Source organism: Triturus cristatus, chromosome 10, assembly GCF_964204655.1.
Source record: "Triturus cristatus chromosome 10, aTriCri1.1, whole genome shotgun sequence".
Taxonomy (NCBI): domain Eukaryota; kingdom Metazoa; phylum Chordata; class Amphibia; order Caudata; family Salamandridae; genus Triturus; species Triturus cristatus.
This window is the reverse complement of record NC_140593.1, coordinates 538,856,559-538,884,256: the sequence shown is the minus strand read 5'-3', so window position 1 is coordinate 538,884,256 and position 27,698 is coordinate 538,856,559. Positions and strand designations below refer to the sequence as shown.

The 27,698-nt window shown below is 42.4% G+C and overlaps 1 protein-coding gene across 3 annotated transcripts in view; it reads right to left on the bottom strand.

Moving 5' to 3' along the window:
• PRKAG2 (protein kinase AMP-activated non-catalytic subunit gamma 2) overlaps positions 1 to 27,698 on the bottom strand; it is a 679,831-nt gene that overhangs the window by 16,730 nt on the left and 635,403 nt on the right. For all 3 annotated transcript variants that reach the window (XM_085632017.1, XM_085632015.1, XM_085632016.1), the window contains exons 10-12: positions 21,709 to 21,874; positions 16,062 to 16,099; positions 1,155 to 1,301 (exon numbers count right to left, since the gene is read on the bottom strand). In XM_085632017.1, coding sequence (XP_085488143.1) covers positions 1,155 to 1,301; positions 16,062 to 16,099; positions 21,709 to 21,874 — 351 coding nt within the window. The remainder of the gene's footprint in view (positions 1 to 1,154; positions 1,302 to 16,061; positions 16,100 to 21,708; positions 21,875 to 27,698) is intronic.

Here is a 27,698-nt window from a genome sequence, read left to right as displayed (position 1 = left end):
GTTTCATCTTTCTAGAGGGCATTCACAGCCGGTAAATAAAGCAGAAAAGGCTAGAACAGAAATTAAGGATTTGAACAATGTAACAGGCCTCCATCACTCTTGTCAGATTGATTCGTAATGACAATCTTCTACCCTAGTAAGGTTACTATATGAATAATGGAAGTCTCATCATAAGCATGCCAGGCTTTGTTTCCATGATGAACTGTATGTAGTACACGAATTGGGTCAACAAGAAAAGCAGCATTGATGAAGCTTCTTAAGTGGGGCAGTGCAAGAGACTGGGAAGATAGTAGTTGGAGTGAGGCATGAAGGGCGAGAGGAGAGAAGAAATGAGGGGTTTCAATCGGATCCAGAAATGGAAGGATGGATTTTACAGATGGCTGGAAGAAGGTGAATATCCCTTTGCCTTGATAGTCTATCTAGAAATCAATAAATATGGCCCCTTGCACATTCCTTTGATTTAAGCCTGATTTACAGCGGTAAGGGAGGGGGGGGGGGTGACAAGGGGATCAAGAAATTATCAAATCACTACAAGATGATGGGATGTTTTGGACCCAATCCTGTTTGCCAGTGACGTGTTGGAGGATACAGCCTTTGCAGTGGGAAAGTGTACTACAAAATTGAAGGAGGTCTTTGGCTGAAAGAAAAGAAGCCAGTCCAGAAATAATGTAGTCAAAAGGATTTATTCCACTGCATACTGAAATGTATGCTTTCTTAGGGATACTCATTTCTCACTCTCTCATTCTCTGCCTTGGCCTTCTCCCTCACTGCATTCGGTCTTTAATGCAGTCAAGGTTGCACATCACAAACCCCTCCACCAAACATATTACATACACACAAAAAATAATTATAGTGATAATGATGTTTATCGCTTTGTCAGCGGTTAAATACTCACTAATAAGTGGTTTCATTATCCTCTAAAAAGGAAAAACGGTGAAAAGAAGAACAACAAGAGAAACTGGCAAACATTAGAATTTGTTGTGAAAAACAGTAAAAGAGAATTCAAGTTGTAATAGTCTAGAAAAAAATAGCATACCAGCGCAAGGAAAAGAGTTCTGTAGTATCAAACAACTGGTGTTTTATAAAAGGTTTCTACTGATTTTTATATCTTAAAGAGTGGTAAAAATTAAAGTCTTGCCCTCAAGATATCTTACCTCAGCTTTTACTATTCTATCCACAATGGTCTCCAGTGTTTCCGGCTTACTACATTTTAGAACACCTTCAAAATACTGTGAACGGTGTTGGAGGGCCTGGGTCACCGTGATGTCCAGGTTATTATAGGTTTTCTCAGCAGCAAGATTCTGAAAAATAAAAATAGGCAGCTACATCAGAGAAAGTCACTTTTATTGACCGTGAACAAGTAAATTATTTGCCTCACTGTACTAAATGGTCTGGTCAATGCTATTTTTATAACCATATGTGCCTATAAAGCATGAGAAATCAATGACACTAAAAAGGAACGTGCGGTAACCTAGCTATAGAAAAAAACCTTTGGCCATATGCGTTGCTGCCTTTATAATTTCAGGAATGGAAACTCACGGTGTGTATTTTTGCTATCAAGATGTCCATTTCCTCTGGGAAATTATATATAAAAGCAGACATACGGCGGCAGGCGAAAGGTGTTGCAGGCACAGCAAGAGTGGTAGGACTTCAACAGAGATGCGCTGGGGCATTTTGAAAATATTTTGACATTGGTCTGAAATGGTTATCAAACCAAAAAAACATTTTATTACGAGTATTGAATGCACCGGCGCAGCACCACGAACTCCAGGGGGAGTGGCAGTCCTCCCATTGGCCGGCGGAAGAACCAATCAGGCCATACATCATTTTACAAATCTGTTCGCTGTGTCAGTGATTGTACGGCTTTTCACCGCAAGGCTATCGCTGAAACGTGTATGCGGGAAATAAAAGCCTTTAAAAACACCTTGTGAGTGCACCTGTTCTAATTGAAGTTGCTGTGTAACAGAGCAGGTCCCACCCCCTGCTTACCTGGTTGCACCCGCCAAGTGTTCGGCGGCCCCGGTGGAATCAGCGTTGGATTTGGATATATATATATATATATATATCTCCTATAGGTAGTTATAGTTATAACCTATTTTCCACAGGATAAGCGTTTTTTGATTTGCCATTAACTTTGGCGCCGTTTGACGAATCTTCACAAAATTTTCAAAACTAATTGTTCACTCAGGGCAGCTCCTGTCTTTAAAGTTTGGGGGTGATTCGTCAAGGGGGGACCGAGAAAAAAGGGGGGTCCCAAAACCTGTTTTCTCCATGTTAATTTCAATAGGAAACTTAAGACACGGCTACAGCCTGAACTGCTGAACAGAATTACACCAAATTTGGCAGAGAGATAGCTCTTGATCCAGAAAGCACACTTTTATTAAAATGGTGTAAATCCGTACAATAGTTTTTGAGATATTTAAAGCTTTACAGATATCGATATTTGAAAATTGGGAGATCTGATTGGCTGAGCTCTCCCGAGCACGAGCTTGCCTCTGATTGGCTGCCAACACTTCAAACCAGGAAGTGTTTTCAGCCATCTTGTGACTCGGTAGGGAGGGAGAAGGAAAAAGGTGAGAGATGCACTCAAAAAAAGAAAAGAGGGCAGGGTAAAAACATCCTGACAGCCCCACCCCCCCCAGGCCTGCTCACGGGGTCCCACAGGGAAGCCCAGGCCCTTAAAAAAAGCATTTTTTTTATTTTCGGACGGGGTTGCGCCGGTGCGTGAATCCGTCCGAAAATGTAAAGAACGCACTTTTCAAAGCCCCATTTCATTTATGTAGCGGGGGCCCGTGCAGCCCCGGGGACCGCCACCTCCCCAGGACTTCATTTAAATAAGGGTGGGGGGGCCTCGTGGGCCCCCCCCTAACCCCAGGGACCGCCACCTCCCTGGGGCTTCATTTAAATAAGGGCCGGGGGGCCTCGCGGGCCTCCCTCAAGCCCCGGGGACCACCACCTCCCAGGGACTGTAATAAATAATTAGTGTGGGGGGCTCGAGACCCCCCACCCACACTGCCCAGGGGAGCGCCATCTCCCCAGGGCACTCTATATTTAAATACGGGGGTCCATTACGGACCCCCGGGGACCACCACCTCCCACGCGGCCCCCCCTTCCCTATGACTTAAAATAAAAAAAGGACAAGCCCCGGGGAATGAGGTTCCCTTTTTTTTTAAAACTTTTTTTTTTTTTAAAAAGGGGTCAGGCTCTGGGGATGGGGTCCCCAGCGCCCCAGAAAACACTATTGCTGGTGGGACGATGAGGTCCTCGTGTGTCCTGAGGACCTCAGGACACAAGTGTACTTCATCCTCCAAGCAGCAGTGCGCCAGGAGCCGTGTTTGCAGAGTGGTGAAAAAAGGGGCGTGGCCTCAGACCACCTTGTTGATATCCAGCTGTGTGGCGCTTACTGGAGGTACCTGGTGGGCTAGTTGGCCCCTAGGGTCCCTCAGGATTCAATGGGACTTAATCCCCCAACCCAGAATGCTCCAGGATGTGCATCTGCAGAGTGGTGGAGAAAGGGGGTGAGGCCTGGTATAAGAAATTAGCAATCCTGCTGTGTGGGATTTACAGGCGGTAATAGGAGTGGTAGTTGGCCCCCAAGGTTGACGTTGGAGGCTAACTAACCCTCCTGTTACCTCCAGTAAATTCCATACAGTGGGATTGCTAAGAGGTGTTCGGAGGCCACGCTCACCTTTCTCCACCACTCTGCAAACACGACTGCTATGTTATAGTTAGAAATTAGCATTTAAAAAAACCTTCGAAATTCACTGAGAAAACCATAGGTTTCAGGGTTGTTATAGCTAGTATGACATTGCACTCGTATAAAACCAGAGAAATTAGTCTGTTATAGTTAGTAGAGCCAACTATAACTCACGACCCCGCAACGCACTGCTGATGACGTCACGTATTACATCACTGATGGCATGCTCAGTGACATCACTGATGACATCTCAAATGAGATCACTGATGACATCATCCTTGTGATCATCGGATGCACCTCACACCCTAATAAAATCTTTCATACACCCACTCTAAAATACAGACTACCAATATCAAAACCATAGACAGACCAATAGCAGTTAGTACATACCCGCTCAGTGATTCAAACGTCTACACACATCCACCCACTAACCCATACAGTCACTCATACACGCAGTCATTCATCAATACAGCCACTGATATATCCACTATACACCCATATAGACACTCACACACTGCCACTCACCTAAAGAGTTACTCAAAAACCTAGTCAGTCACCCAAAGAATTAATTACACTGACATGTACTCACCTATACAGTTACACACTACGTCACTTATTCATACAGATACGTACTGTCTTCAACAATTACTGTCATAAGCACACACTTATCCATGCAGCCACTGTCACAATCACTCACTGTCACATTTACTCACTTATATACTCCAACACTTACAAATACTGCCTTTCACATATGTAGTTACTTATACATATACCACTAACACATCCATTCACTCACCAACACAGCTATATGTACACTCACTCACCCATACACTCCCTAACACATGCACTCAGAAACGCATACACCCAGTGAATCACCCACTCACATCCATGAAGGGAGTTACACCTCCCCACCCACACAGACACTCAGGCACCCATAAGGTTCTCAGACAACCAATCATTCTTCAATATACATTGGGATATATAGATATAACATTTTTGAACTTTTTAGAAACTCCGTCACTGTCTTGATCAGTGCATGACGACAGCCTCACTTGCTGGAATCTGCAAATGATGGTGCTCCTCCCAATGATCTGCACTGAGCATATGCCCACTAGAGGGAAGCAATGACGACAAATAAAGCTGAAATCCAAACGCAATGCGAGGCTGAGGTGTTTGGTTTGTGGCAGCCCTAGAAGAAGGGATTTGTAATCCTGAAACGCGTTGACTTTAAAAATAAAAAGGAGCACTTAAGCAGGTTGCATTTGGAGCCGTATGGGGAGGCTCGGTCGAGTGACCTCCTAAATGCTTCAGGGCACTTTGGGATACATATATATATATATATTGCTGCATACTTCACCAAAACAATTTAATAGCACTGGAATAGATGAATGCGGACCCAATATTCGGTGCATTGGTTTTATTAAACGCCCTTCACCACCGCCATGACACGTTTTGGCCTTCAGGAGGCCTTGATCACATATCACACATGCGGAGTGCCTTCATCTTTTTAAAGTGAAAGTGCTTGACACTTGTGACCTCAACGTTGCAAATCAGACACAGAGGAGTATTTTCCATTACATCAACAAGTTTGCACGTATAAGGTGAGTCAATAACAATCATAATGATTTTATCATATACAGCAAGAGATACAATAAATATTTAAATGTTCATAAATATTTTTAAAAATGACAATGCATGTTAAAATATTAAATACATAAAAAGAGTACAAAATTAATTCACTGAGATAAGACCGGTAAAATTCATGCCTAGTGCACATTGTAAAACCACATCCTTCATCAGTTGTATGAACTCTTATGCCATTAATAAATCCCCATGATATATGCACATTATTCGAGACTTGCTTGCTTATGAGACAAAACACCTGGGCAATGTACAATGTAAACAATCCTGCGCCAGTGGGCCTCAATTCTCTCCCATGACTATGAAATAAAGTGCCTGTGCTCTAGAGAAGTGCCACCCTATAAAACCTAATGATTTTAAACGTGCAAAAAGTGCAGACAATACAATACATGAAGACTAAAAACTATTCAAAGGCAGAGACATAAAAGAGTGGATACATATTTACATCAGAGCAATCATAGGTAGGTGAAAAAGTCCTCACTGGAGTTTAGGCCTTGCGGTGTTTTACTATCCAACTCCAGTATAAACCTAGTTTCAAGCTTGCGAAGTAAAGTCTAATGGTTGCCTCCCCGCCTCATTGGGGGGGGACCGCATCCACAAATTCCAGGTTTGTGGTTTTTGTTGGCATGCATCCCGATCGTCGGTGGTGCAGAGACTGAGCTGATACCACACACGCCTCATTAAAGACTACAAACATTTTCCTCCTGTATGAGAAAACCTGCGCTCAAGTCCTTAGGAAATTTTTTGTTTATTTACTGACAGCATCTGCCAATGATACAGGAATGCATTTCGGCTGAATACATAGCCTTTGTCAACCTAACAGAATGCACCTTTTCACTTCACATTTAAACCTTAACATCAGGTGAGGGCACTTGCATGAACATAAACAAATCACTTTCATTACAGTCTTTTATCTAAAGTTCACCATGATTTCATAATGCTTTCACATGTTGTGATAAAATAAGGGAGGGAAATGTTATATATAAATATATATATAACGAGCAATAATATCCTTAAGAGGGGAACAACTTGTGCTGGTGCCGGCGTCGAGGAAAGGACCTGTCCTCGTAGAAATTTCATAAAGCAATTGAAAGGAAACGCCGCACTCGCTCCAGTGTAGTCAGTTGATGTTTATTGACTACATAGCTCTTCACCTACGCGTTTCAAGCTGAACACAGCTCCTGGTCACGGTAGTTTTACAAGTCTTTTTTTCAATTTCCTCATTTTATACCAACATGTCACACGAGCGGATAGTGGTGCATTGTGGACTTGGTAGTCCATACATTATTATGATAACATTTGGTCAGTTGTATGGGTTCATATCTGTAATCATTGTTCATGTTAAATTATATTCGATTATTCATATTAAATTATTTGGCCTAGGTGGCCTGACATGAGCAAAATTAAACTCATTAAATTACGGCATTTAGCATAGTTGCTGATGTCTGCTCGTATTGTTGCTCATAGTGTTAGGGGCTAAGTGCCCGATTATTACATGAAAAATGAAACCAATCAACAACAAAATTGTTATACCGATAACTTAGCATATACATCTATTCACTCAAAGAGAAAGAGAAAGAAGAAAGGGAGAAGGAAGGGTTATGAGGAAAAGATGGGAACAAGAAGTGGGAAGAAAAAGGTGAAGAAAGGAAAAGGAAAGAAGATAAGTTAAGGAAACATGGTACACAATGGAAGAGGAGAAAAGTTGAATTGTAGTAATCCTTAGATTTCATTACGCTTGTAGGTACAAAGTTCTACAAATGTACATGCATCTCCTCATCTCCATTAAGCCCAAACGGATGTTTGGTTTTGAACCGAATTATGAGTTTAGATTCTAATCGTCGCAATTTCTGAGTTCTATTGCCTCCTCTTTCATGATTGGGTATCAATGCTAGACCTGAATATTTAATGTCCAACCAAGTCTTGCCCTCATGTTGCTGAATGTGCTTTGCTATTGCTTAGGTGTTATTTTTATTCTGAATGGCTCGGATATGTTCCAATATACGTTTTTTCAACGGACAAATTGTTGATCCTATGTATCGTTGGCCACAACAACATTCAATCAAATACACGACGAATTGAGATTCACACGTGATGGTGCCCTTGATTTCAAAGGTTTGGCCTTTGGGGTCTTTGATTTTTTGTAGATTTCTTCCCACTTTACAAGCCTTACATTTCAGGCATTTGGTGAATCCTTTTTGTCTTTTTTGAAGCCAGGTCTCTGTTTTTGTGGTCTCAAAGTAGCTGTGAACCAATGTGTCCTGAATTGAAGGTGCTTTTCTATAAGAAATCAATAGTTGATTTCCTATCTTTGTTCCAATGTCAGGATCCTTTTTGATTATATTCCAATATTTCATTATTGTTTTGCGAATTTTTAAACTCTTTGAAATATGTTAGGATGAGTCTTGGTGAATCATTATTCGATACTTGAGTTCTCCTTTTGTCTTTACAAGTCAGAATTTGGGCTCTTGATTTCTGTCTAGCTTTGATCTCTCCATTTGTAATATCCTTGTGTTTATATCCCCTTTGAAGAAATCGCTTCTTGGTGTCTTCAAACTTAGCCTCCATTTCTTTCGGTTCAGAGCAATTTCTTTTCATCCTTAGAAATTCACCGTATGGAATGCTTCTTTTTAAGTTCTCTGGGTGGAAGCTGTTGCCATGAAGGAGACTATTCGTAGCTGTTTTTTTACGAAATAGAGTAGTGTGTATCTTATTACATTTTATGTACACCTTAGTGTCCAAAAACTCAATTTAATTCTGTTGGATGTTAAAGGTAAATGTTAGACCAACATCGTTATGATTTAGTATCGTTATGTACTCTATCAATTTGTCTTTGGATCCCTTCCATAAGAGGAAGAGATCATCGATAAAGCGTAGCCATAATGCCACGTTGGCAGTATATGGGTCGTTTTCCTCTCTCCAAGCCACGTTTTTCTCCCACCAACCCATGGTGAGATTGGCGTAGTTTGGAGAAAAGGAAACTCCCATAGCAGTACCGCATTTCTGGGAGTACATTTGTTTGTTAAACAAAAACACATTGTTGGTTAAACATAGTTCGATCATTTCTAGCAGCATAATGGAGTGTTGTAAGTCCCCAATTGGTCTCTGTTTAAGAAAGTAGGCAATGGCAGCTAACCCAATTTTGTGATTGATAGAAGTGTACAAAGACACAACATCAATGGTTACTAACAAATATTCGGGGTGCCAGTCTGTTTCCATCAAGATCCTCAAAAAGTCCCCAGTGTCTTTAATATAGGAACGTAAAGTTGGAACTACTGGTGCCAAAAAGTGGTCAACATAGGATGCTATGTTTTCATATAGGGATCCACAACTGGATATTATTGGACGTGCTGGAGGTTTGTTTAGTGTTTTGTGCACTTTAGGCAAAAAATATATAGTTGGTATTACGGGATTGTTGGTAGTTAAGAAGGTCATTTCTTCGAAGCTTAATAGCCCCTTTTGTGCCATTGCATTAGCCGCTCTTGTATTTCTATGGTCATTTTTGGAATAGGGTTGTGAGTCAGTGTAGTATAGTTGGTCTGGTTATTAAGTTGACGTGTGGCTTCATCAATGTAATCCTGTTTGTTGAGGATGACAATATTGCCACTTTTGTCCGCTGGCTTAATTTCAATTAAATGATTGTTTTTTAACTTCATTAAGGCTTGACGTTCTTGTATCGATAAGTTTTCTTTTCTGTTGCCATGTTTAGTATTTTCCATGATCTCCAGTTCTGCCACAACCAGGTCATGGAAGGTCTCTATCCTATCCCCTGGATAGAGTGTTGGACAGAATGTTGATTTCATCTTGAAGTTAGTCCTTGGATGATTGTCTGTTGGGATTCCCAATTCTTCTAATACTTGTGTGTTTGTAAGATCACCTTGGTCAACCTCATGAGCCAATTCATAAGCTGTTATTAGACCGTTGGTATCTGCGATGGTGTATTCTTGCATGTTTGAAGTCATGTTAAGGTCTTCATCTGCTTCAATTTGGCCTAAATTACAGGTTGTTTTCTCGAAGAATTTCTTCAGTTTTAATTTCCGAACATATTTGTATACATCTATCTTGGTTTCAACTATGTCTTGATGTTTTTCTGGACAAAAGGTTAACCCTTTATTGAGTACACTGCATTCGGCTGGTGACAACTCATGGTGAGACAAGTTGATTATTATTAAATTGGGTTCCTTAATGTTGTTAGTCATGGTCTTCATTTTTTGTTGTTACTATCCGATTGCGAAGTTGATAGCTTTGGTTTTCTGCTTCTTCTGGTTTTCCGGTGGTTTCTCGATAGGTGTGCTGGCCTCGACCTCGTCCTCTGCTTCGTCCTCTGCCCCGTCCTCTTCCTCTTATCTGTGGAGTTTGTTGATCTTGATAAAAGATTTTCATCTCCTCTAAAAAAGAGAACTTTTTTGTGGCCATAGCTTGATATTCGTTGTCACTTATGTCTGATTCCGTTTCGCTAGGTATGGTTTGTGGTGGTTCCCGTGAAGTTGCTGTCTTTTCAAACTGTTGTTTCAAGTTGTCAAATCTTTTTGCAAATGTCAAGATGGTTCCATTTTCATAATCTGATTTGTCGCGTTTGAATTTGCGTTGTTTTCTTTCTTGAACTTCATTTTCATGTTTATCTAGATTTTTCTCCATTATCATACGGAATTTATTTATATTTTCTTCATCCTCTCCTGATGCTTTGATATGTTGTTCAATTTCATCTATTTGAGTGTGTATATCATCTACACTCTTTTTAGCGTATTTAATAATGATTAGCATCATTGTGCGGGAGCATTCCATATTATTTCTCCCCCATTCTTCAAGCATTTCTGGACTGGTGTCAGGATGATTGGGTAACGTGAATATACGTAGGCCACGTGGGACTCGTTTAAATTCTACATACTTCTCTAGAGTTATTATCTCCCAGCTGCGTGAAATTTCTTTGCGCAGTAACCTTTCTAATTGGGAGAATAATTGTTTGGCAGTAGTTGCTGTTGGATTTGTCGAAGTATTGTTTCCAGTGTTATCTGATGTGTTGGGTACATTTTTAGTAAACATTTTTTCTGCCTTTTGCGCACGTTTAGCTGCTCTCTGTTCCATGTTTCAAGCGGGCAGGGTGAGTAGATGATAGTTCAAAGAATAAGATCAGTTCAGTGCTGGTTAGAAAGAACTAACCATCTTGGTATAGTCTTGTAATGCTGATACGGAGAAAGGCTGATGGTGTCGGACTGTGAAAAAATAGACACGTCCCCCACAGTCAATGAAATCGGTCTATTCTGTCACTGCAGCAGTGTACAACTCTTTTCGTTTTCAAACAGCCCTTAAATTGTGTCATTTATCAGGGCTGTCACACTCGCTACAGCGCTAGGTCGAAGGGTCAGCATACATATATATATAAACAAAGGTTACAGGGACGTAATAGGTTCAGATATTACACACACAAAACCATAGAAACCCGGCAGTTATGGTTATCTCCCCTAGACCAAGCGCTTTTTGTTATCCTAGTAACTTTGGCGCCGCTTGCTGAATCTTAATGAAATTTTCAAAACTAGTATGCATGTTAGTTGAGCTGCAGTCTGGAAAGTTTTGGGGTGATTTGTGAAGCAGGGGACGAGAAAAAGGGGGGTCCCAAAATGCTTTTTCCCCATGCAATGTCTACGGAGATTTTGCAGTTTTTATACAGTACTACAGCCTGAACCGCTGTTTACACCAAATTTTTCAGAAGGGTAGATTTTTTTCTAGAAAGAGACCTTTTGATAATTTTGTGTAAATTTGTTCAATAGTTTGGGAGTTTTTGAAGAAATAAATTTAAAGACATCTAGGGACGCGGATCCAAAGCTCAATTGAAAAAAATTAAAAACAACCCTCACCCACAATCATTTTACGTTAAAACAAACATCGAAATTCACAACAAAAAAAACAAAGGTTACAGGGACGTTCTAGTTAGATTGACGTTTTACCCACATAAAACCATAGAAATTTAGCAGTTATATTTATAGTTCTACTTATCTGAAGAAATTTTAACTTGTGCTGTTAAGTAACTTTAGGCCAAGCGTTATAGGCTCAGACGTATGAAGCCATTTAGCATTTCTTAACAGGCCGAATCGTTATTTCTAAGAAATGCTAAATGGGCTTTTTAGATGTACAAAGGGCCAAAACCGGTCGCAATTTGTGACTTCTACCTGGTAGAAATTGCAAACTGCGATCGAGATTTAGGAACAGGGATTACCAATTTGCGATTCCCAAAGCACATGTGCGTAGCATTTCCTAAATGCGTATCTGGCATTTAGGCAATGCTTTTTCCATCAACAAAGTCGATGGTAACCATGTGTAAATTTTAAAAAATGAATTTAAAAATGCATTTTTTAATGTGACATGAAGTGCACAGATGCCCCTGGGGCATATGTGCACTTACATTTGCACTAGGAAATTCAGGGGGCCTTAAGCTCAGAGTCACCCTAGGCGTTTAGGAAATACAAACCATTTCCTATTTTGCCCATAGGCGGAAATTCAAAAGCATTTCCAATTTACGATTCCCTAATGGCGATGCCTACTATGTAGGAACTGCTATTACGGAAATGCAAATGGGAAGCTTTGTACATCTGGGTTGAAGTTTCTTAACATAGGTATAACATTATCGGCTGAATGTCTATAACTATAACGTCCCTGTAACCTTTCGTTTTTTCACCAGTGTGTTTCCCCATGTTAATTTCCATAGACTCTTTAGGGAAGCCTGCAGCCTGAACAGCTGTACGGCGTTACATCAAATTTGCCAGAAAGATAGCTTTTGGCCCGCAGATTGTGCTTTTTATTTGGTGTAAATCCATCCAGAAGTTGTGGAGAAATGTAAGAAAATCCAAATTTGTATATCTGTGACGAATCGCGAATGTGCGTGTCAATAGGAATGCTGTAATTGGCTGGCCGCAACCTGAGGAGAGTTGTGTCCACCATTTTAGTGTATCAGGAAAGTCCCCGGGGCTGAAATCAAATGGCACAACTTGGTATAGGAGGTCAGTTGGATGTGCCCCGACTTCAAGGAAGGCATACATGGATCTTTCATGAACTCCACATGTGTACAATATGTCGCTGAACAGGTTTTACTCTACTCATTCTCACGCACCCACTCACAGACCCAGTCAGAGACTCACTCACCCACTCACAGATCCACTAAGAGCCTCATGCAACCATTCAGAGATCAACTGAGATACTCAGACCCCCACTCACTCACAGACCCACTCAGAGACTGATGAACCCACTCAGACACTCATGTACCCACTCACAGACCTATTCAGAGACTCATGCGCCGACTCACAAACTCCTATCACCCATCTGCCAAACTTGGTGTAAATCTATCCGGCGGTTTGGGCTTTAGTCCTGTCTAAAATCTCTATTGAAGTTAACACTGGAAAAACACTTTTTCAACCCCCCCCCCACCCCCTTTTTACCTGAAGTAACTAGAACTTGCACCATGCACAGTCTTGTTATCAGTGATGTCATCAGTGCAGCTATCAATGATGCCATAGGTGATGTAGCAATGAAGGTCATAAGCAGTGTATGGCAAGGGTACATGTTATAGCTCCGAAGCAGGAGCTAGTTACTGAGGGCCCTGGGGCGATTATATGGCTTTGGGGAGAGAAACAAGCAGGTCCTCTCTCCAATAAAGAATATTTTTTTCGTCCCCAGGATTGGATGGATATATCTATCTATCTATCTATCTATCTATCTATCTATCTATCTATCTACCTATCTATCTATCTCTGTATCTCTATATCTATCTATCTATATCTATCTCTATCTATCTATGTCTCTATCTCTATCTCTCTATCTATCTCTATTTATCTATCTCTCTCTCTCCATCTCTCTCTCTATCTATCTCTCTATCTATCTATCTATATCTATATATATGTGCTCGAATGCCCCTGTGGTTTGAGGTATGTGGGAAGTACCAAACTACAGGGGCACAAGAGGATATTACATCACATTCGAGCCATAAAAAAACCAAGAACAAATGTACCCAGTGGCTCGTCATTTCTGAGAGGAACATCAATCGGATCCCAAGGATCTGAGATATTTTGTAATCGATACCATAACAATCAATAAAAGGGGAGGAAACACAAAAAAAGCTCTGCGTAGGTTAGAAATGGGATACATTCTGGAGTTAGACTCCAAATATCCTGGGGGTCTCAACATGACAGAGGATCTTCATACGTGTTTATAAGTTATAAGGAGGACAGCATGAGTTACATACATCACTTTAGTCAAGGTATTTAGACCTGATTTGAAGCAATCTGTTGCATTAATTGGTAAAATGCTGCTAGAGCTACTCAAATAGAACAGTCAAAACAATTGTGTTATTTATAATGATCGTTTTTTAACTTTTTGTACTATTTTACCACTAAGGAGGTTTTTTTGTTTTTTTTAGAAATTGCACTTTAAGATAGAATTTAAGTAACTTTGCACTTTAGTAGCTAATTTTTACATAGAAATAACAGAGGAGACAACTGTTGAGGAAAGCACTTTATTTGGGACTCAGAGTGGCTTCACTCTGAATACCTGATAAATCTTGTACTGTATCTGGCTATTTTTTGCACATTATGTATTTTACAACGATGTTTCGCGTTTTACATGTTTTTAGTATTTAATGGTTACAATCCAACGGATTTTTATTGTGAACTATACTAATCTACTGATATCTATGGGTATTTAAACCATTAGTTATTTCTTTGTAAATACATCAAATATATAACGTGAATTGTACAACAAGCAGTTAATGTATTGAAACGATATTTGTAAATGCAAATACCGGAAGGCACCAACGATGAAATGACACAGATAGTATGTTGTCTATGTTTACAGCTACACTCTCTTTGTTCTAGTTTCAATGCACTTGTTACTTTAAATCAAGGGTGGAAAAAACGAGATAGAAATCACGTGTTGACTGGTGAGCGTGTCATGTGATCAAGGCCCTCCGGGGCTGAAACGCATCATGGCTACCAATCTGTGGAATAAATAACTCAAAAGCGATTACCTTGTAGTCCGTGCTCCATTTCTTTGTGACATCGCCAGTGGCGTGTTTTGGATATGGATATATACATATATATCCTGCAAAGATAAACAACGCAGCAATCCTCTTGGCTGATGAAAGTGTTTGTTCAGGTCGTAACTCTCCTACGCGTTTCGAACACTCGGTTCCTGATCACGGTAGTTTTAAAACAAGAGGAGTGCTGCGTTGTTTATCTTTGCAGGTAATATTTCTGCGAGATTCTGTCCCTGTCTCGCCGCATGCACAGACTATAAAGGAGCTCCCCTCGCAAAGGACTATTTGCGTTTGAATATATACGGATATATATATATATATATATATATATATATATATATATATATATACACACACACACACATATACACACACACAAAGATTTATTTGTATGTATGTATGTTGAATTAAGAGTCTATTATATTCTCGAACAACCAATAGGGCAAGAACCATGGAAAGTGACGCTTTTCAGGCCTTGGCAAGAAGTATGGAAGGTGCTACATAAGTAACAACACAATATAATACTGTTATTTAATTTCAATATACTTTTTGTAAACATCTGAGTAATTGTCAATTAACTCTTTAACCGCAGCGGAAATTCCGCCGCGGTGCAGCAGTTTAACGGAGTGGGCGGGGCCGTGTCGGCCAACGGACGTGCGCAGCACTACGGAGGTAGTGCTCGCGACGGCCGTTGGCCGACGAACGCACGCAACGGGTTATTATTACACATGTTACATACTGCATGACACTTATATGGCAAATCTGGGGTTTGTGGATTCCCTCGAGGAAACTGGGAAAATGGCTACAATATAGCAACATTTGTATTTTATTGTAAGAGAAACGACCCCTTCTGGCTAAATAATATCCCTGATCTCTAGAGGGCTTTCTGCCTCCACACACATACTAGGGATAACTCACCCTAATCTGCCACCGAGGGGTGAGGCAGAAAGACCAGAAGGCCTAATATGGAGTAGGGGCAAAGCTGAAAATCTGGGTGGGCCCCGGCCTGGCAACACCTCAGCTCTTGTTATTATTAAAAAATTAATATCCCTGGTGTCTATTGGGCTTTTGCCCCCTTGGGGGTAACAGTTTAGGAGTAAACTCATAATCTGCTGATGCCATAATGGAGAGGAGGCATGGTCGGATGCCAGGGTGGGCTACCCTTTTTTTTAGGACCTTTATTTTTCCTGGTGTCCAATGGGCTTTCTGCCCTCTAGAAAAGAAGGAGGTTAGATTAAAGTACATTTCCAATCCATCACTCTGGGGAGCAGAGAGACACTTAGGCCTGGGATGGGATGCTGCATACCCTGATACCTAGGTGGTCCACTCCCACTCCTTATTTTTTGACAATTATTTCCCAATGTATCTAGTGGACTTTCAGCCCTGCACTTATAGTCTGCAGAATGGAGGTCACTAGTCTTATTTGTAGTACGACAATAGTCTACATGTAGGCGCACACGTAAGGAATCTTTCAAATATATTCACCATAGTTTTCTTTGCATAAAAAATAAATTTTAAAAAAACGGTCACCTTAAGAGTCAGAATTTCTGTGGAATATGTTGTGACCTATTGCCGTGGCACAGCAGACTCAATTTTGTACACACAGTTACTCCGATACAAAATAGCATTATTCAAACGTTAAGTCGATAAAATTCCTATGTTTGTAGGGGAAATTTTGGAAATAGATATAGGAATACTTACTATGACATCGAATTTGGAATAAATATCTACAACTTTTCCTGTAAAAAATAGAAAAATATTTTAGTATTTGGATTACAACTGCTCCCCTTGACAAGAGCAAGTATGGATGACTCGGATGTATATTTTAATGCTTCACAATACTAAGAAGGAAAATATGCAGGTAATATATTAAGTACATATTATTGTACCTTTATTCAAATATTATCCACGATATAATTTACCTACTGTAGAGGAAGAACCAAAAATGTAAAATGGCAAGTAAAATGTAGAAAGTGCAAGACTTTGCTATACCATTTTTAGTGAGCCCTTCCAAGTGAATAACGTGAAAATAAAGCCTGCTTGTGCACATAAGACCCAAGAAAACAAACTAAAGAATAATGATATCAAAAGGGAAGTTGACTTGAGTTTTATGATAAGACTACATGACAAGTGCAATTAAACTCCTTACCGTTTTTAAACATAGGTGAACAGATTACTGAAATTACAGAAGCAATGCTCAAAATTCCAGCTTGGATTTCGCAAAGATAAACTTGTAAACATTATGATTTAGACTGCACATGGTATGATTTATGAAGAAAGTAGCAATTTAGACAGTCACACATTACAGATTATAAAGTACATCTGTTTGGGTATCAAGAAAAAGTCCTACCTGAGGTTTCCTACCAACTTTTAGAAGGAGCATGTGTAAGCACAGTATTGATGACTGTCTTTTTTGCCCTCACCCGCCGTTTAGATATTTTACACATTGCATGAAACACTTTTTGGAATATGAATGCCCACATATTCTTAATTTAAATTTAGGAAGCCTTTTTAGAACTGCAGCATGTGCATAAGGACCTTTCCGGTGTAACAGAAGTGAGGTAATGTACAATGATTGTGTTTATCACGCTAGAGACAAGTGGCAGTGGTAATACAGACAAGGTCAGCACCTCCGTAATGTTTTCAGTAAGTTAAATTCTATATGTATAAGCGTGCTCAATGTAAACACAGTGCCACCTAACCAGTGTCACCCTGTATAGGACCTCTCCATACGAAGCGGGACACTTTGCGCATTACGGGTTACTTCAGCCGTGACCATGGACGACCTACAAATGTACTTTTACACTTTGGCTTGAGGCTACGTTTAACATAACTAGCACACCAGCTCTTCGTTTACATATAAGACTGCTACCTCTAATTTTTTGGAAGGCAGACTTTTACATGTACCAAAATAGTACTTAATCTCGTCTATTACAACGATTACAACAATTGCAAGTGTCCAAAAGTAACGTTTCTACACTCAAGTTTCAAGTCTGAAGTTTGTACTATTGCTATTGCTGTTTCAACTCCCCAAATTAAATAGGGGACTTTGGAGTTCATACGTGCTTGTACAGTTCAAAGTTTGGGCCTTGAAAAAGTCGTCTACACGACGAAACGCGTGTCGGCTGTCTGTATCTATGCTACAACTTCGTGTCAACAATATCAAGAGTTTCTACATAATTATACCTGCATTACGACTATATCACCTTGTCCAGTGTGTTTGTTCTTGGTGCTGAGTTTATGATTAAACCTGACAACAGGGTCAGTTGAAATCGCTCTGTACCACAGTTTTTTATTCCAAATGATTGTGTTTAATCGATAAGCTAAACCTAAGTGGATGCTCACCACATCTGCAAAGAATTTCCCCGACAACTCTTCTGGTGCAATCAGGGGAACATCCATATTTGTAACTTAGGTTTAAAGTGACAGGAGGCTAAATTAGATAAACCAAAATAAATTATGAACAAGTACCTCAGAACAGAAGTACGCCTACTGCTCTAGCTTTTAAAATATGATGTAACTTAACTTGAAGCAGCATAGAAAACATATTACTGAAGGTTTACATCGGTCTCAAGTCACAAAAAAAACCTTCAAAAATGGGCCCAAATTTTTTAAATAAATGTCTCGCTTTTAATTATGTTTTTGTTTTCAAATTGTGTAGTCACTATTGTAAAAACAAAATTACAACGTGAAAGACCCAAGTGCTTCAAATGAGCCTTTTCTCCTTAGTCATAGGACTAACATCAAGCTGCATATTGTAAAACCCTATCGAATTGTACTATATTTGCATTTATTTAGCACTTACTACCCCTGACGAAGTGGCACAATGTTGATTGCTTTTCTTCCTATGGATTACTTCAGCAACAGAAATGTGTGCTGATGATGTAGTCTGGTTTAATTTGAGGGTTCAGCAAATAACGTTGCTCACTTGTGGGAGCTCAAGTACCTTAAGTAAAGAGGCACCATCTCATTGCAATTCCTGGGATCACCTGCCACCTTGGCTGGCTAGGTGGTTTGAAAAAAAGGCCATGGAAAGCAGTGCATTGATACGTCCTCTGTGTGGCGCACTTGGCCATTCTAAACATATGAAAGAGCATCTAATCACTACTAAGATTTGAGGATGGTGGGTAGTGGTTGCTTAAGTGAGAGATTATGAATTATTATATTTCAATCTTATTTGTTGGACAGATTTCAACACATAACAAATAACAATGTTTTATGAATCTCAAATTGTAATATATATCCACTAATCTTTTTATACATCTCTAAAAAAGCAGTAGTCAAGCCAACACTATGTTATCACTATAGGACTTTATAATGGTGACGGGGGCAGGGAGGGGGAAGAAATGGAGCTCACTATAATTTGAAAGACTTCAATCTTACTTTTACATTCATCCCTACAACTAGTCAGAGTATTAGACAAAGCAAAACCAAAGGGGATGATGGACGGAGTGTTGCACATTGCAAGCACTCAACCCCAGTCAAATGATTTGGGTTTAATCCATCATCATTCTTTAGCTCACTCCACCACCCCAGTTCAGACATGGCCATATGCAAATGCAAAAACAGTCCAGCCCGAACTGCCAAGCCATGTCTTCCCTGGACCGGAAAAAGCATCCTGGGACCGGTTTTGGGTTCATAATCCTTGTCAGCCAGGCTATCTTGAATCCAGTGCCAAAGTGAGCAAGGGACCCACGTCAGGGCATACCCTGCCAACTAAGGGCGAACAAAGCAAAACCGCTCACTTTGCCACTGGATTCAAGATAGCCTGGCTGATGAGTGTTATGAACCCAAAACCGGTCCCAGAATGCTTGTTTCCGGTCCAGGGAAGACATGGCTTGGCAGTTCGGGCTGGACTGTTCCCATGAGGCACAGGGTCAGACTGATTTGCATATGGCCATGTCTGAACTGGGGTGGCGGAGTGAGCTAAAGAATGATGATGGATTAAACCCAGATCAGTTGACTGGGGTCGAGTGCTTGCAATGCTCAACACTCCGTCCATCATCCCCTTTGGTTCTGCAGAGTATTAGACAGCCAAAATGTTGCAGCTGGTATAAAACCCTTTAAAATTTCTGATTTTGCCCCATTCTCACAAGTGTTGGCCCAAGATTTCAGTTAGCTACAAAGTTCTGAGCCACCTGTTGGTCCATAAAGGAGTAGGTCTTGATATCACATAGTTGTTTGAGCCCTTCTGCCAGCAATTTAGCAATTCCTTCTTCTTAGAAAAGTATGCCAGTCTTTTATGGGAAAATCATATGGATTCTGCAGGCCTGCTCCTGAGTTGAGAGGGAGTGCATCCAACTCAACTTCGCTGGAATTCAGAGGAAAAGTACCCACATCCTACGCACCTTAGAACTGCTCACATATAGACAGAGACTCATCCACCCTATATTCATAGGACAGAGTGGATATCATGTGCCGCCACTCTAGCCATAAACAAATCCCAATACTCTACAATGGTCTACACCACACACCTACCTCTGTAGGAAAACCCAAACTGAACAACCTAGCAAAAATCAATTGCTCTAATGAAAAGTAAGCTCTACTATCAGGCACTCTACTCAACATAAGCTCAGTCAATGCACACATGCATCAAATTGGTGCCCTGATTAAACAACTGAGCTCCACTCTATTCTACATGCCAGTAACCTATCTAAATGGTTTCTCTCTCCAAACATCATTGACTCTCTTCTCCTATGTGGCTACTCAATCCTCAAGAACAGATAGGCAAGGCAAAATAGGTGGTGTGCTGGCAATAATTTTCAGAGTCTTTCTCTTGTCATCAGTATAATATGACTTCTTATGAATGCATGAACATTGCATTGCTAGCAAATCATCCCTATTTACCTGCACATAATCTTCTGGGCTCTAAAACCCTTGAATAACTCTATAGAACAATTCTACAAATAGGACTTACCCTACAAAGGGGTTGAAAATAATACAGGACTAGATGGACTTCCAATGCATAAAACTGAACCCACCGAAAGTGCAGTTCCTTCTAATCCTCAACAGATGCTCTTCTGAAATCGACTAAGCTTTTATCTCAGATATATCAATGTTTGGATACAACCTAGCTCAGATCAATACTACCAAGTCCCTCGGTTCCACTCTGGAACACCCACTCTCGTTATCTCACAGCAGAAGTGGACAAAATGGAGCAGTCAGTCAGTCAAGCTCCAGCTTCACCAGCTAAAGAAAAGCAAACATCTCTCCACCAATCAATTAGGATCTGCGGCTCACGCTATGGTCATCTCAAGAACAGATACAATCAATTATTTTCTATTCTATTCTAGCAGGTCTTCCCACACCCACCTTGGCTCCCCTCAAACCCAGCTACACACATCTCAAAGGAAAAAGAAAAGATTTGAGCATATCTCCCTGATTCTTAAAGTACTTCACTGGCTACCACCACAAAATATTACTCTAAAACAGACCAAACTACCTATAAAACCTCCTCACACTATCTGGAGGCAAAATACTTTTGAGGAGCAAGATTTCCTTAATGGATCTCCGACAAAAAAATATTTGCTAGTACTGAAGCTGTCAATCTTAGAGGCGCCACTCAGTTTCTTTAATTCTTCATTTTTAGACTTACGTCATGCCCGTGGCATCTTGACTTCAAATATCACCTCAGCAAAGAGAGGCCAAGCACCCCGGCTGCCAAGTAGTCACAGCCATCAACCTGGTCACCTACTTGAAGGTATCTGAATCGCCAACCCCAGCCATGTTATCTTTATTTTACTGTTTCTTTATTGCTGGTTTACTCCTTCTAATTCCAATTTCCTTCCACCTTCATTCCTCTGCCCATCCTATCCCCGCCTACCCTCCCTTCTTAATACTCTCACTTTTAAGCTCCTATAAGGTACATCTGGTTCTCTATAAAGCAATTTAATACCTGTACTGGTGATAAGGTGCTATATCTGTAAACATGCTTAGCTACAGAATAGGGAAGAAGTAGACAGAGATGGCAGATAAGACAGAATGGACGTTTCAGCATCTGAATTTGGTTAAGTATAATGAAACTATTTTCTCCTCCAAAGGATTATTACATTGTTGTTGGGAATGACCAAAATAAATGCTTCCTATAAGAATGGGTGTAGCCAGTTGTGTGTAGAAACCCTAAGGCTTCTGATCAACGCTATGACCCAAGCCTGGAAGTGAGCACTGCCAACAAAATTATCTCTTCTGTGAAAGTAACTCAAAGATGTAGGAGTACAGCACCTGGAGAAACTGTAAAGAGCTAGAAGGACCTATGCCACCACTTGCAGATAGCCATATTCACAATACAGTTGTTCTATACTGTGGTGTCTAGAAGAACAATAACAGAAACAGGATTCCAACAACTCACCTGATTCATCTACAACAGGCAACGCCGACACTCTCCTCTCAACAAATATATTCAAGGCTTTAATGATCGGAGTGTGTGGGTGTATGAAGGCAATGTTATGGTATGTTCCTATTCCAAGCTCCTCAAGGTTCTTCTTCATGAAAGCAGGTTTTGGCATTTCAGACACCTATTAATTAGAAAATCAAAAATGAATAAAAACAGAAGCATTTTTTGTTTTGTGCCATGCTATTTATCTTAAAGATATGGTTGTTTAAATAAAATAACTGAGCCAAAAAGCTGTCTATACACATCTGCCAAACAGAAAAGAGATGAAAGGGAATTTGGGAGTGGGGTAGAGTCAAGAAGCAAGATCTGTCTATAGTTGTGAAATGATGCATATGAAACTAATGAATAGTTTTTATCTCCAATGCATGATAGCAGGCAGGCAAAAATCTGGAAATCCAAGCCCACCTCCATGTCAATACCCTACCTGCTACTAGTTCAGTATGCTCAGTTTAGACATAAATACTTTTTTTATTGGAGCCTTTACGAGCAGAACAATATCAGCAACGGACGCTAACTGTACAACAACCAATCATAGGTTCTCAAGTATTGGATCTTTCATAGGTTCACATGCTTGAATCTTCCATGTCGTCCTGGTGGGAGTCCCACGGTAACAGTAATATAAGCAGTGTTAAAGCATTAGCATTAAAATTCCATAGAAAACAATAGTCATTGGCAGCCAATTCACATAGTTTTAAAACATCCAAACTTCAACCAATCGGAGCAGAGACCCTGAACCACTCTTCCCCTGATGAGCCACCATACCTCAGATTTCTTACAGCACGTCGTGTGTTAGGGAGCCTCCCTGAGCTCTGCTCAGTCAGTGTTCACAGGTCAACTTTTGGCTTCACAGCTATCCAGCTAGTCCCCACACCTCCAGGAAACATCGGAGGTACAGTCTGGGATTGCGTTTGACTATTTTCAACATGTCTGAGGGTTCCAAAAAAAGGCCTCCACAAGGAATGCTTATACTGGATGTTATGTTAATATAGCTTATTGAGAGCACAAAAACCCGGAGCTGTCTTCGAGCTAAAACTAGAGTAAGCCCAAAAATGCCAGGAACCTAGCTCTGGAATAGCCATGTTGTAAGACCCTTTCTAAATGAGGCAAGTGAGCTCCTAGCTCCGATATCCATAGAAAGCATATTCCATAGTTTGGCCTTGCCAATGCTATGGCCTCCCCTACTAGAGGTGCGAATCCTTGGACCCATCATAAGCCTGGCGCCAGTAGAGCGTAACTGTCTGCCAGGATGATACCAGGAGAAAGTGTTTTTCAGAAACACCGGTCTGTCTCCTCAGCACAAGCCTAGGACTGCAAATACTGCTGCACTTTCTTAGCTAAGACCCTCAAGGAGGCCAGGATGCTACTTTGGATACAGAAAAAGAACTAACACACTGATTCAGACTCTGAGTGTGAGGAGAAGGGACATTCCTCCTCAAGAAAGAGAAAAGAGGGCGGTTCATCCTCTTCTGACAGGGACACTAAGAGGGCTAAGTCTCATAGTAGGGAGACCAGTACTTAGAGGTCAAGGAGCAGAGAGCCGGCTGGTTCTTTTCTCTCGCATGGAAGATTGGTCTCCTCACCTTCATCTGCTCATACTACTCCATTCAAGGATCAGTTGATGAAGAAAACCCACCAATCGACTGATCCATCAATGAAGATTAACCCCGTCGATGACTGCAGCATTGTCGCAGGTATCCCATCCTAAGCCTGTGATGACTGAGACAGACTACGACCAAAATGCTGACGACCGTTTCTTTGTCGTCGACGAAGACTCTGACGATGGCATCCTCATCGTCGATGAAACCGTCTCCGATGGCACATATTTCATTGACAGCTACATTAACGCCATTAGCCTCATCCTATTTCCTTCCGTTTACGAGGATTTCATCCGGGGCTACGTCATCAATGGCACAGTCGATGACCCCATTGACGGCAGCTAAAGAAACACTGTATATTTTTAGCAAGGGCATAACATCATCTATGCCACAGGACATTTCAAAATCTTCTCCTTTGCCACCAGAGCACCTGCTGGAAATACAGGAATCAGTGGACGAAAGTCTTTTTGGTCCAGCATATAGCCCTATTCAGATCAACGTCAAGTGCAAGGAGACTGAGGATCAAGAGGCAGGCCAGGATCAGCCTACATATATGCAGGGCGACTTTTCTTCCTCTGAGAGAGATTATCAGTCAGCCCAGGAGTACGATACATTTCAAGAGCACTATCCATAAGAAGAACTGGAAGAAGAGCATGTGCAGGGGCATTCTATTGTGATTCCTGTCTCATTGGTCACTGACTTGTGCATGATGATCAATGATTATTACAAGAAGTTCCCAAACGCCATTGCCCTACTCAACAACCACATCCAAGACAGAACGTTCCAGAGGTTGTCTCTCTCCCAAAGATCCGTCCAAGGCAACAAAGAGAGAGACATGTGTTGCCAAATATTACAATAACAGATACTTTAGCTAACTGTGATGGTGATCATTAGCCTGAGGAAGGGTAAATTCAATTTGATTCAGGGGATCATCTTGAATGGGAAGATTACGTGGCCCCAATGTCAGCCTCTCCTACCCCCACCCCTCGGGCAGATTCACTGCTAGCCGATATTTGTGGCTTCCATGATAAACTAGAGAGAGCATCCAAACGCTTTAATCTTTCTCTTCCGGCAAAGCAAATGCAGTGTTTTCTATACAACTTCAAAGCAGGGGCCCAACGCACAACAAGATCTATCCGTATTCTAGATTTTATCTGGCAGTGGGGATTCAAACTTATGAAGACTCCGGCTTCAGTGACAGTGGTCATCCTGAAGCTTGGCAAGAAATACAAAGCTCCGTATAATTTACCAACTTGCCTTATTGGTCAGCCCAGACTGGACTCAGTCATAATGCAGGCGGCCTAATGATGGGCAAAAAATCCATCATCGCCGTGCGCAGCTGCTCCTTTTAAGGAGGGCCGCAGACTGGACAACATTGCAAGAGATTCTCCACCATGGCGGCGACTTCTGTTGGAGCCCAAGCAGCTCTGGCCATCCTTGGGCAATACGACCGTCAGATGTGGTCTGACATGTCACCGTTTTTAAAGTATCTCCCAGAGCACAAGAAAAAAGAAGCCCGCAAAAGCCAGATGGAAGGGGAGAAGGCCTCTTCCGAGATAATTGACGTAGCCATGGACATTTCATCCACAGCATTTCAGCAGATCGCAGCGGCAGCAGTATTGCATTGCCATTGTTGGCTAAAAGCCACGGCCTTTTGCCCAGAGAAACAACTGAAAGATCCTGTTAGAGAAGCATGTGGACGTTGCCTTACAGTCCATAAAATCAGACAATGAGACGGCACGTTCACTCTGCACTTTGCAGCAAATGCATTTTCAATCTTTTCGTGGCAGGGGCAGAGGCCAATTTGCTTCCTTACAATCATTGCAACAGACCAGGTATCAACCCTACCTGAAGAAGGGCTTTAGAACCCCGTACTCGGCGCAACAATCCTACAGGTCAACTGCAACATCTGCCTACTCTGGCCAACCAGAGCGTCAACATCCTTCGGCTGGAGGAAAGTGTCAAGATGGTTCCAGGAGACAATGATGTGACGCAGGCACCCGTCACCTCAATCCCACTTCAATTCGACAATCCTTTTTCCAAATTCTTCAATTAGTGTAAGCTCATCTCTTCGAACAGATGAGTGTTAGACATAATCCAACATGGCCACACTCTGGAATGTGTTCAAAAGCTTCCCAGTCTCCCTCCACGCAGATCATCGCATTGCCATCTCACCACACTAAAGGAGGAAATTTGATTGCTTCTATCAAAAAACACAAAAGAGGAAGTCCCTCTAAGTCAACGCAACATGGGATTTTTTTTTTTTTTTTTGAAACCGTTTATTACAAATCTCAAGAATATACAAGTATGGGCCTACAACCTTCCGGCCGGCCGCTAGGAATGACAGGAGCATATGACATACGTTCATAAACACTTGACATTGCGGAGAAGCATAATCAGGAGGTATCAACGTCGTGGGCCACATCAATCAGACCCCACAATACGGTTTCATTTTATACAAACAACGAGAAAACCACACCCACAAGGCAACCAGCAATCGAAAATAGCAGCGCGTGCTCCCCGAATGGGGAACCCCAACTATCCACAGGAGTCGAAAGAGGGGAAGGGGAACAGAGCAAGGACTGGGGGAACCCTGTGCCCGGGGCTGGGGGAAGGAGTCAGCTAAGGGGACGGGGCTGGTGAAGCAGCAGGCAGCAATGGTGGCGCGCAGATACCCCCGCGGTAGGCGTTCCAGGGGCCCCATACCTTCATCCATGTCCCAGGCTTACCCCTCGCCACATACACCACCTTTTCTCGAAACATGCACCAATCCATGTGTTCTTTCCAGGCCGACACCGCCGGGGGCTTCTGGGATCCCCACAATTGAGCAATATCACGCTTAGCTATCATATATCCCAGAGTCACCCACCACGTCTGCGGAGCCGAGTAGTCAGTTGGCTCCCACACATTCAACAGGCATCTCCTCGCTTCAGGCAGCAGAGCGACACGCGTAACCACTCGCAGGACCTCGTGCACACCACGCCAGAATCGCTCCACCTTCGGGCATTCCCACAAAATATGCAGGAAGGTCGCCAAAGCACCACACCCACGCTTACACAACCCATCCTCAGCATAGCCCATACGCAGAAGCCTTGGCCCCGTCATGTAGACCCGGTGGAGTATCTTAAGCTGGACGAAGCGAAGGCGAGCCGGTATGGCCACCTCCTTCGGAGAGGCCACCGCGGAGATCCAGTCCTCGTCGTCCAGCTCCAGCCCATCGGCGACCCAAGCCTCTCGGAGGCCAGTCAGCAAGCCCGAGCGGTCATTGATCAGTTTTTTGTAAATAAGTGAGATCGTGCTGTCTGGGACGTGGCCATCTAGCACTCTATCCTCCAGGGGGGAAGACTCCGGGATGGAGGCGACGTCTGGGAAGACGGAGCCCAGTGCATGACGGACCTGCAAGTACCGAAAGTATTCACTGCCCTGCAGCTGAAACTCCGTCTGCAGCGTCTCGAATGTTTTAAATCCCCCCCTCGTCCAGAAATCCCCCACTTTACTGATGCCTATCGTGTCCCACTTCTCGAAGCCCTTCGAGGTCCACAGGGAGCCCAACCTCTCAGACGCGTACAACGGTGACGCCCGGGTCAAACGGTCCTTCCACCCCATAGCTGCATTAGCCGCGTGCCATACTCGCACCATGACACGCGTAGGTCCCGTCAGGCGAGCGTCGGGCGCGCCAGAGTAGAGCGCTCGATTGTAGTCGCCACCGGGCAGTAGCATCTTGTCCATTTCAAATGCCGGGTTTAAGGCAGGCCCGTAGAGGCCATGGTTAATTGCAGCTAGCTGGGAGGCCCAGTAATACCGTTTAATATCCGGGAGGGCAATCCCCCCGTCGTACCATGGGAGCGTCAATTTCGCCAGGGCAATACGCGGCCTCCCGTCCCAGAACAGGCAGCGCTGTAGACTCTCCACCTCACGGAAGTAGCGCGCCGGGACTAAGTCCATAGTGTTCTGGAGAGCGTACAGGAAGCGTGGCAATGACATCATCTTAAACAACGCCGCCCGGCCGAGCGGCGAAAGCGGCAGGCGCCGCCAGCGCGCAACGTCCTCCTTCAAGCGCAGGAGGGGGGGAAGCAAGTTCCGCTCGTAGCGGGCCTCCGGGTCCAGAGTGATGTAGACACCCAGGTACCTAAACCCCTGAGAGGCAATCTGGATCGGACAGCCCCGCGGGAGGACGGGAGCCTCCCCGGAGAGCACATACACACATGATTTAGCCCAGTTGATGACAAGGCCTGAGTTGCGGCCGAATGAGCGCAAAACATCAACCAGGACAATCAGTGATTTACGTGGGGAGGCTAGGTATAGAAGGATGTCGTCAGCGTATAGGGACACGCGGTCCTCGTACTCGGG